Genomic DNA, 11,751 nt, shown 5'->3' on the forward strand with positions numbered 1-11,751 from the left:
AAGTAGCATTCTTGCTCAAATCTAATGCGCTTTGACTATCACAATTAACTACATACTCGTTGTTACACCCCATTTCATACTTGTCAAAGGTCAATATCAACTAGTCAAATTCCAAATCAAATAGGGACTTAAATTGTATAAATTATTTTATGGGGTTTATTTTATAATTGATATTACTTAAGGGTTTTAAATGGCCGTCATTAACCTTGGGGGTTTAGTTTATAAATAAGGGTGGGGGTGGGGGGGTGGGGGGGGAAGAGAAGAAGAAGAGGAAGAAGGAAGATGTAGTGTCTATTCTTCAAGTATAAGTTTTCGATTTCTCCTTCTGCTCAAAAGGTAAGTGAAAGTATTTTAATTAAATTTTTAGGGTTTATGAACAATTTGCTTGCATTTGAAGTTTAGCAAGAATTAGAGGTTATTGTCATATATTCGAGGTATTAAACATGAATATGTTAAAGAAATTCATATTGAAATATGGGTGTTGAAGAAAAGTGAAACTTCGAAAAAGGGTTTATGAAAAAGATAGTCATTCTTTGATTTTCTTGAGATTATATAATGTCAAGCGTTTAAATTAAGGAATTGGGGTTGATTTCTCCATTTTTAAGTAAGTATTATAAGCAATTTTTGGACAAAATCCTACACAGGTGCTGATTTTGTAATTTTGCCCAGAAAAGTGTCATTTTTGTCAATTGTTTTGGTGATAATTTTCAGTGTACAGAAACTGGTTTTACAATTCCATATTATGGAATTTTAGTGTTGCTTTTGTCTAGTCTTTGATTTTCACATTTTAAGGGTTTGAATGAAGTTATATGACAAATACTGAAGTTTATGTAGTAGACTAAATTATGTGTCAGGGTTGTATAAGGTATTCAATTTAAGCAAGTGCAAGTGATTTAATGGATTTGATAATGAATGATGCTTAGTTGATAAATCATTAGAAAGAAGAAAATTTGGGAAATTCATTCAAGTAATAAGAAATGGAGATTCAAGAGAAAATTTAAAAGTTGAGTAATTAAGTGGTGACTTTGCATTAGTTTAATTTTTATATTTTAATTTGAGTTATTATACTGTTATTTCAGGTAATGACGTGGAAGTTTAGAGATGCCCATTAATTTAGCCAGACTTTTATCCATGGAGCAGTAAGTGGATACAGACTTTTTTTCAGAAATTAATATTTATTAAATTTATGTTATATGAAAAAATTTATTATTTCATACAATTGATTTGACAGCATAATTTTTAGAATAAAGTTGATTTATAAACAGTCATTTTTAAAATTAAATTTAGTTCAGTTAAATCGTTTCATTGGCATACTAATTTAGTATTAAATATTTCAGTATAGTTAAAGTTATTTTTAAAATCACCAGAAAGTACTCAAGTGATTTGACCCTAGTCTGTACTGGTGTGAATGTGTTTCCACAATGTATGATCAGTTATGGTGATTTCACCAGCTCTACACTATTGTGAATGTGTTTCCATAGTGTATGACAAGAATTACATAATTTCAACTCTGCGCGCATATGACCAGAATTTAAGAATTACAGAATTGAATAACTTTCCCATGTATATCGGTACTAACCGATACATGAGTAAGGTTATTCCGAGTACCTTGTTGGTGTGATTTTTCAATATTTCTACAGCTTATCAAATTTCAGATTATAAAATTCAATTTATTAAGCTTTCAGCTTATAGTATTGAGCAGCAGCAATATTTCATAGATTTTCATGGTATTATATTATTTATAGTCATTATATTTTACAATTGCTTATCTAGAATTAAGAACAAATGATTTTATGATGCAATCATGTTTGGTTTTAAAAGTGTTACCAAATTTCAGAATTTCTAAAAGTTTTAGTAGTGCAAGAATTTTCAGAAAATATGCATAAATGAGAAAAGTTTACTTATTTGTAAAATATCCACACGCTGAATTTTAAGCTCATATATTTTTTTTCACCTTTTTCTTTATCGAACAAATAGCAGCCGAATTGAGCAGCTTTGGAGCCTGTCGAACCACCGATTTGAGCCACTCGTCATAGGCTGTATGACATCCTTTATCAGATTATACATTATGTGTTTTTTTGGGATACATGTAGTTTAAATAAGAAAAGTTCATTATGGGCTCATTAAATATATGGTATTTTTAGTATATTTAAGGATTATTGGTTATAGAGCAAGTAAATGTTGATTTGCCAACATTTGATTTGAATAGTTTATATTTTGAAGAACTGTCTTACCCTATTCATATTATAAATATTGGTTTGAGGAAAATTGGTTATTGTTCAGGTGATTTTAGTTCATATTTCAGGGAAAATTATGTCAAAATTTTGTTAAAAATATTTTTAATCAAATAAGTAAAGGTGCCTTATTGGTGGGTCCGAGTTCAACTGGTATCTACAATCGGCACAAGACACGTGTCGAGTCCACTAAGGTGATTCGGGATGGATCATGTCATCCGTCTTGCTTCAAACCCAAATTTTACAGAAATCATTTCATCGAAAGCATTTCTTTCGCTATTTCAATTGTTACAATATACTCAACCTTAGTTGTAGATAAGGCAATATACTTTTGTATTTTTGACTACTACAAAACAGCTCCCCCTACAAAAGTAATCAAATGTTCTGAAGTTGATTTTCTATCATCAAGGTCACCAGTCATATCTGCATCTATACAACCCTCCAAAATTGGTTTTGAAACTCCAAAAGTCAAGCACATGTTAAAGTTCCTCTCAAGTATTTAAAGATTCATTTCACTGTCTCCCAATGATTTTATCGGGATTAACAAGAAACCTGCTGGCTACCCCAACTGCATGAGCAATGTCTGGCCGTGTACAAATCATGGGTTACATTAAACTCCCAACTGTTGAGGAGTAAGAAACTTTTGCCATTCTTTCTTTATTTTCCTTCTTAGAAGAACAAGTCACCTTACTCAGTTTGAAGTGGCTACTAAGTGCTATTCCAATTGGTTTAGCATTTTTCATGTTAAACATTTCTAGCATTCTCTTTCTCTTGTGATAACCATAACATTCTGGCTTTCCTATCACGATGAATATGTATCCCCAAAATTTGCCTTGGTAGTCCAAGATCCTTCATGTCAAACGATTTGAATACATATACCTTCAAACTTCGAATCAACTACACATCTTGTCCCACTATCAACATATTATCTGCATGTAGCAAAAGGATGATAAAGTTACCACTACGAAATTCTCTGATATAAACACAATGATCTGCATCTGTCCTGGTATAACCATGATCCACCATAAAGGAATCAAACTTCTTATACCACTGTCTTGGAACTTGTTTCAACCCATATAAACTCTTTTTCAATATGCAAACCATATGCTCTTTTTCTCTTACTTCAAATCCTTCTGGCTGAACCATATAGATTTTCTTCCTCCAAATCCCCATGGAGAAAAGTGGTCTTCACATCTAACTGCTCAAACTCAAGATCCAAACTGGCTACTAAACCTAAAACTACTCGAATGGAAGTCATTTTGACAGCAGGAGAGAATATCTCATCAAAGTCAATCCATTTTTTCTGATCGAAACTCTTCACCACCAGTTGAGCTTTATACTTCACTAGCTTTTCGTAATCTTTATTTACCTTGAACACCCATTTCGTTTTTAATGCCTTTTTACCTTCAGGAAACTCTGCAAACTCATGAGTGTTATTCTTCTATAAAGAACTCATCTCTTCATGTATAACCTTCACCCAGTTCTATTTGTCTTTATAAGATTGTACCTCCTGAAAACATTTTTCTTTCCCTCATCAATTGCCAACATATAATCTGATGCTGGATACCTGGTTGATAAACGATGCTGTCTATTACATCTTCTGATATGAGGTTATGATATAGTAGGCTACTCTCCCTGTTCAATATCCTCTAAATCATCATCATCAACCCCTGTTGGTTCATCAGTATGATCGTCAACATGTGTCTCTATCCCCTGAGTGGCACTATCTGGAGGCAAAGATACAATTATAAGGTCAGTGACACCCTTATCAACACGTCTTTGAATCCCAAATTTCTCGAAATCCGCCAACTTTTGATTTTCATGAAAGATCACATCTCTACTTCTGATTATTTTCTTCTTTTCTGGATGTCATAGTCTATAGCCAAATTTTACATCTTCGTAGCCAAAAAAATGCAAGGACTAGCTTTATTATCTAGCTTCACCCTTTGTTCCTTAGCCACACGTGCAAATGCTTTATACCAAAAAACCTTTAAGTGAGAATAAAAAATATCTTTTCCTGTCCACAATTTTTTTTGAATCTCAAAATCTAAAGGACCTGATGGAGATCGGTTAATTAAGTAGCACGCTGTTCAAACTGCTTCACCTCAAAATGACTTACGTAACCCAGTCATCCTTAACATGATCCTGACCTTTTCTACAATGGTATGGTTCATTCTTTCTACCACACCATTATGCTGTAGAGTACAAGTACTATCTCCTCATGTCTAATTCCATGTTCTGACCAGTAATTTTCAAACACTTTAGACGTGTATTCTCCTCTATTATTAGTTCGAAGACACTTCAAAATCTTTCCACTTTTCCATTCTACCATAGCATGAAATTTCTTGAAATATTGGAAAACCTAATTTTTTGATCTAAAAAAGAACACCCACAACTTTCGTGAAGCATTATCAATAAAAGTAAGAAATATATCACCTAAGGATTCCACCTCAATGGGACCACAAACATTAGAATAAATCAAATCTAAAATATTAGGTTTTCTACTAGAGGATTTTTTAAAGGAAACTCGATGCTGTCTACCAAATAAACAATAATCACATGAATTTAATGATATACTTTTGGTAAAAGGAATGAGAGACTTCCTTGCCAAAATATGTAGTCCTTTCTAGCTCATGTGAGCCAATCGCTTGTGCCACAAGTCTAGTGATGAATCACTTTTAGTTGTATTTATCGCTTCACTACACACCTTTATTTGTGTCTTGTAAAGTGTGCAATAAATTTTCCTCTAGCAAATACCATCGACCGTTTTGTTAGTTTCCATCTTCCGTTGTCAAAATAACGATCGTACCCTGTTTCATCAAAGGCATGTATAGATAGCAAATTCAAGCACATGTCGGGAACATGTTATACATTCTTCAATGTCAAGTTATATTTAATATCTGTCTGAAGAGAGATATCATCAATTCCCATAATACTGACAAAACTGTCATTAACCATCTTTACCCTACCAAAGTTGCCTGATTTGTATGAAGTGGAGAGCTCTCGTCTTGGAGTAACATGGTAAGAAGCCGTTGAGTAAATTACTCATTCAACAAATGAATCTGCAACATGACAACACTGCTCATCTTCAGCGAAAAAACTATTACTAATTCTTCTTCATCTGAAGCGCTAGCGACTGTATTTTGATTAGTTTTTTCTGATTTTTCTCCTCTTTCAATTTATTTTTGCAAGCCATGCAATGTTTCTTTATATGACCCTCTTTGTCACAATAAAAACATTTGACATTTCCTCTTATCTTTGATTGACTTCTGAAGTTACAACGTCTCTTAGGACCTTTGCTTTTACTCCTTCCTCTGTTTTCTGTAATAAGAGCTTGTGCATCGTTCCTACCAAAGTCCTTCCTTCGTATTTTTTCATTAAACAAATTGTCAACTAAAGTAAGTTCATGCACACGATTCGAAACAGAGTTACTAAGTGATATAGCCAAAGTCTCCCAATTATCAGGCAATGAACTCAGAAGTAATAGTGTTTGCATCTCATCATCTAGCACTATTTTCATTGTGATCAACTAATTTATCAAGTATTGGAATTCACTCAAATTCTCAGCAACTGATTCTCCCTACTCTAGTTTCAGATTTACAAACTTTTTAATAGCAAAAGTTTTATTTTGAGTAGTTTTCATTTCCTACAGACTCCCCATTTTTTTCCTAAAGACTACGGGCGAGATACATGATGAAATACATTAAGTCAACCCACTATCTAATCTATCCAATGGCTTTTTCATTCATCTCCTTCCAGTTACTATCACTCATAGTGCTTGGTTTAGCACCATCACATTCAATAGGTTTATGTAAATCCTTATAATAAATGATATCCTCCATCATAAGCTTCCAAATAGAATAATTTGAAACCACTAATTAAATCATAGTGCCCGAAATATTCTCCTTTTATTCCCGTAATAAATCACATTCACATAACATGAGCTCTAATACCACTTTGTTAGGCAATTTCACTTATTGTAAGAATAAATTCACCAATCCAAGCAACCAACTAGAGTGATTGAATATGCAAATAGATGATCAAAATAAAAAAAGCAAAACGTAACACCAACTTTTTACATTGAAAAAATCCTCCAGTGTAGAGGGAAAAAAATGACAGGGCAACTACGACCAAATCCACTATAATAAAAATATAGATTACAATATTCAAGTCTATGCTCCAAAATTTGAATTCTCAACAAATTGGAAATACACAATAATTACTCTCTAAGGACAATAACTAATCTCACCACAAATCACCAATTTGATTAAAATTGTGAGAACTCACTTGGAATGCTACACCTCTAGAATACCCAAAATAAACCTTAGAAAAGTTCCAATTTGTATTATGTAGAATAAATCTTGTGTAAATCTACACCCAAAAGATTAAAAGAAAACTTTCCTTCCAATTATTTTTCCTTCTTCTAGCAGCTTGGTTTTCTTCTTTTAGTTCAAGCAAGAGTCTCTCTGTATTTTATATAGTAGCCATGGTTTTAATTTTCTTCCCAGCAGCCTTGGTTTTGTCTCTTCTTGCACACCATCAATGGTTTTTGAGACTATATATGTGTATGTAGCCACTTCTGTTGACCGAAAATAAAGAGGATTGGGCTTTTTCTTCTTGGGTTGGACAAGCCCATATAACACTTGCATTCCCTTGATTTTCATGCATAACAAACTTATCATTTGCGTCATTTTTCCTACAAAAATCTTGTTTATACTTTGTCATTCTTGAGAGACAAATTAAAGACCTTGAATACAAACATCGATAAATTTTGATGGTCAACACAATAATTGTATCATGAGACGTATATGTATTCCACAATATATCATAGAATTGATGATGGAAAAAGTGTCAACATGTAACTTGAAGTCAGGTTTTTCATGGGTCAAGATTTGCAATTTCCCCCTTGTTCATCTATCTCTTTCTCGTGTACTTGGAGGCATCGCACCAACACCGAGTGGTTGGACAGTTTCAACAGAACTAATTATTAGTAAAAAATTGCATTAGACGATGCTTGAACATAGATATTGTTGATTGGCAAAAAGGGCTCCTGAACTTTGCTACATGTACACTGTGGTGTACCATTTAGTTTACACTTTGTCATGTATCATTATCATATTTGACAATTTAAATTTCAAACAGTTTTTCCATCCAATTGACACTTGACAACAATGTAGACTATCATATTTTTCCTTGAATTGGGACGGGGTCCCTTTCTCCGTTGTGAGTGACTTTGCCGGCTATAGGCTTGAAGGGGTCAGTTTCCAAATGAGTTTAGCAGCGGATCTACAACCACCCTCCCCCAACAATTGATGGAATTAGCGCAAAAGATTCAGAGGTCCATTCAATGCTCTAATAAGCTTTCTTTTCGGCCTTGGAATTGACCATTATTCAAAGACAGTAGGCAAAGCACAACGAACGTGTCAAAAATCAATGTACAAATAGCAAAGTTCTTTAACCTTAGATTTCAATATTTGAACTTGTCATCTAATTAACATCTAACGCGATATTAGGTTCAATTGTGATTCTGAATCATGTATGCCATGAAATTATTTATTCTTTTCCTTATGTGCTTTTATTGCTTTGTAACTTTGTATGTATTTCTTCTTTACCTTTTCAAGTATTAAAAAATCACCTACACGTGAGCATGTTGTAATATTGGTGTCAATCAACGGCGGCTCTGACTATAGGCGAGTTAAAGCCCCACTTTGGTGAGGACCTCAAATTATATAAGGTTAATTGATTGGTTGAAGAAAAACGAAAATTATATTTATAAAATTCTTTCAAATAGAATTATCACATGCAAACACAATAAACTAATAAAAATTGAAAATAAAAAAATCCTTTAAAAAATATATAAATGACATAAAACTTATCACTTTTATTTATTTATTATATAAATATATTACAAACATTACTTTCTCTCTCCATGACTAATTTGACACTTTAATTTCCAAATACTTCTTTCCTTTTCTTAACCAAAGAAAATCTCTTTTTGTTTCTTCAAGTTTCACTCACCCATCATAATTTTTTTCAACCCAACAAGAAATAAAGGGTAATGTTATTTGCAGACGTTCACCAACATAATTGCCCTATATGATATACATGTGACGATTAGTAATTGGGTGCATCAAATTACTAACCACTACATATATGTCACATAAGGCGATTACGGTAGCGAGCGACTGTAAATAGTATCATTTAGAAATAAATTATCTTCATTTGAATTAAAATTTTAAAGATTCAGTTTAACAGATGGGTATGGTCTCACTGCCATTGTTACAGTCTTACTGATTTATTTCTTTCTCCCTTATCTTCAAAACATATACTATAAAGTATATAAGCTTTTATTATTGTTGTTTTGTTTTAATCTCACGATAATAGCATTTTTAGAGGTTGTTGAAAATATTTAGAATTTAATAATTATTCGCCCATATGCATACTTCTTATTTGTATCTTAACTTCTTAAGAATTAATATAAAATTAAAGTATATAGGCTTTTATTATTATTGTTTTATTTTAATCTCATGATAATAGCCTTTTTAGTTGTTGAAAATATTTAGAATTTAATAATTATTCGTCTATATGCATACTTCTTATTTGTATGTTAATTTTTTATGAATTAATATAAAATTAAAGTGTATTCGATCGTCATTTTCATTATTTTGTTATACTATCTCTTACAGTTAACATTATCTAATTTTGTACATAAATCATTCAAATGTATATTCAATTTTATTTGAAATAATTGCAGTGAGAAAATTATAAAAGAAACGAACATACCCATTTGCCATTGCATTGTAGCTTTGCTTGTCGAAACTTCACTTATAATTTGTATTGCATGTTGAAATTTGACATTTGGTATTTTCCTCTTCAAATTTTGGAACTTATTTGTTTGTATTAGATTTTTCATAATTATATTAAAACTCTTGATAAGAAAGTTCAAAATATAGAAGTCCTATATTTGAAATTGGCATAAGGCCCCAAAAATATCAGGGCAGACCCTGATTTCAGTATCCAATTAAGCCGATGTCAAGGCCTTTTTTCTATTTCGCTTCAACCTTTTGTGCATATTTTCATTATTTTGAGCATGCTTTCGTTATAATGTAATAGCAATACACATTATATGGCGAGGAGATTTCTTCCCTTTTTAACCATTTTCATGCATTAGTTATTACTCTATTATTTTCTAGTTTTGCCTAAACTAAATTGGAATAATGATAATCCTCAGAATTTTGAATCCATTTGAACAATAACGTTTTGGACTTTCCAAACATGGAAAATAATATAAAAAATCTTATAAAATTATTATTGTTATCCACGTGATTTTTATGGTATTTAAGTTACTGGTAAATCTAAAAAGAGAAAAAAATTTGCTACATGTCATATGAAATGAAGGTAAAACTATCAAAATAACCCCATCTTGTTTCATTCTTACATTTACAAATACCATCTTTTGGCAATAAAAAATATGTTCCAAACATCATTTTCACCTTCCAAAAAGCGTAAACTACACAATGACGCGAAGAAAAATTATGCTCAAGTACATTGAGAACAACACAGATCGGAAGTCATCGTTTAAAAAGAGAAAGAATGGAATCTTAAAAAAGGTGCAAGAACTAAGCATCCTTTGCGGTATTGATGCTTGCGCTATGATATACAGTCCCTATGAAGCTGAGCCTTTTGTTTGGCCGTCACCATTGGTAACTCAACAGATTATTTCTAGATTTCAGGCCCTACCAGAAGCGGAAAAAACCCGAAAAATGTTCGACCAAGTATCAAGTATTGACCAAAGGATTCGTAAATCTCGAGTACGAATTCAGAAGCTACAAAGAGATAACAGAATAAAAGACACGGAAATTCTGATGCATCAATGCATGGCTGGTTTTACAAGTCTGCAAAATGTCTCTCTAAGTCATCTGATCGAAATGGGATGTTTGGCTGACCAAAAAATGCGGGACATAGCAATCCGAATGAAAGAATTGCAAACAAATGGGATGGTGTGCATTTGCAAATAGAAGGGAATTCGTTGCTTACTTTTTCCTTTGGTGTACCCTAGTTTGCAGGCTGGATTTGGCTGGAGTAATTTGCCTTATGGGATTTACAATAAATGCCCTATATGATCAAGCTTTATTACTCTGCCCAGGCATATTGATACAGGAACTACTTCCAATCCTAGCTTGAAGAATTAAGTTTCTTTTAACCATTTATTTTCGTCTCCACATTGTTGTTGATTGCTTTAGTTTCTTGATTACTTACAATTGTTTGTTTTTGTTATTCCAACAGCATGGTTTTGGTAATTGTGTTTGTTGTTTGTCAATATTTTGAATGATGTTAAATTCTAATATAAATATTGGATCTTGTCAATTTTGACTCCTGGCTTAATTCTTTTCAATAATTTCATATGGGATCCGTTTGGCACGATTGTTGTGAATAGAGTTTTTATGAGTATAACTTTTACAAATAGAGTTCTTCTTCTTCTTCGTTTTTTTTTTCCCCCTTCCAGAAAAGAGCTGGTGACCATTTGGTTAAGCGGTAGGTGTTTCGATCCGAACCGAATCCCATAAATTGGAACCAGAGTATCTGATTACTAGAACCAGAAAAAAAAATGGCTATTCGAGATAGGGGTATTATGTTTAGCATTTATTTTGGAAAAAAAATTCAGTATCATTATTTTTTTATAATAGCCTACCCTAGCTTCAGGATTCCAATCTAAACATAACGCCGCAGATGTAGAGCTAATTGAGAGAATTAATTCAATTGAAGAAAACCCAAATCCTCTTCGTCTCTTCATGTCTTGCACCACCACTATTGTCTGCCGTCATGACCGATTATTGCCGGGAAACCCAATTTTTGTTAACCATACTGCATTTTATTCAGTACAGACGAATTAATTTTCTTTTCATGAAATTATGTATATGATGTCAAGAAGTCAAATAATCTAAAATGTAATGTTTTGATTACAATAACACATTTTTATACACAATATTTTTTGTCAACGTTCCATAGCTTTACTTCTTTTATCTGCTACATATAGTTGCCATGAGAGAATACATGTTCAATGATTTATATGAGAGCGTGTGGCCGAGTTGGCAAAAAGGCATGGCCTGGGAAACTGGGTTGGCTTCGACGAGGGTTCAACCCACGCTTGAGACATCCGCCTTCTCCTTGGAGAAGATTTAACCGGCTAGTGTGGTTGCCGGTCTTGTGCCAGCCCCCAGGTTTACCTAGTGCGCACTGGTGGTCGGGCCTCCGCTCTAAGAGTGGTCGGGGCTCCGCCAGTAGCGGCTGCGGGTTCCTGGGTTATCCAAAAAAAAAAAAATAAATAAATAAATAAATTTTGAATCAGCTTCTCTATCTCATTAACAACATGGTCCGGTAAATAAATTGTTTGCATCAAATAACTTGACATTGTAGAAAGTACTAACTAAACCAAAGTCAGTCTACCGCCATGGATAGACTTTTGTTTCCTACACTAAGAGACGTTAAATTTTGGTAAAGATATTCCGACATGTCT

The 11,751-nt window shown here is 32.9% G+C and overlaps 1 protein-coding gene and 1 long non-coding RNA gene across 3 annotated transcripts; both read left to right on the top strand.

Moving 5' to 3' along the window:
* Positions 1–228: 228 nt before the first annotated feature.
* On the top strand, positions 229–2,282 carry LOC111410411. 2 transcript variants are annotated; one of them, XR_002705679.1, is made up of 3 exons: positions 229–336; positions 1,080–1,139; positions 1,978–2,282. It is a non-coding gene; the product is annotated as an uncharacterized LOC111410411 (long non-coding RNA). The 2 variants fall into 2 exon arrangements; XR_002705680.1 differs by having other exon boundaries at positions 236–336; positions 1,981–2,282.
* A 7,469-nt stretch (positions 2,283–9,751) lies between these two features.
* On the top strand, positions 9,752–11,417 carry LOC111411354 (agamous-like MADS-box protein AGL80). Its single transcript, XM_023041893.1, has 3 exons — positions 9,752–10,234; positions 10,922–11,113; positions 11,244–11,417. The coding sequence occupies exons 1-3, from the start codon at positions 9,752–9,754 to the stop codon at positions 11,415–11,417; spliced, it is 849 nt and encodes a 282-aa protein (XP_022897661.1).
* The last annotated feature ends 334 nt before the right edge of the window (positions 11,418–11,751 follow it).

This window comes from Olea europaea, chromosome 15 (genome assembly GCF_002742605.1).
Source record: "Olea europaea var. sylvestris chromosome 15, O_europaea_v1, whole genome shotgun sequence".
In the NCBI taxonomy this organism is placed as follows: domain Eukaryota; kingdom Viridiplantae; phylum Streptophyta; class Magnoliopsida; order Lamiales; family Oleaceae; genus Olea; species Olea europaea.

What these genes read in the sequence shown, in the direction of transcription:
- LOC111411354 (XM_023041893.1), top strand. Translation starts at nt 9,752, where the DNA reads ATGACGCGAAGAAAAATTATGCTCAAGTACATTGAGAACAACACAGAT. An exon ending in AATTGCAAACAAATGGGATG is followed by an intron (nt 10,235 to 10,921) that starts GTGTGCATTTGC and finishes TTTTTATAATAG; the next exon opens with CCTACCCTAGCTTCAGGATT. An exon ending in ACCATACTGCATTTTATTCA is followed by an intron (nt 11,114 to 11,243) that starts GTACAGACGAAT and finishes AACGTTCCATAG; the next exon opens with CTTTACTTCTTTTATCTGCT.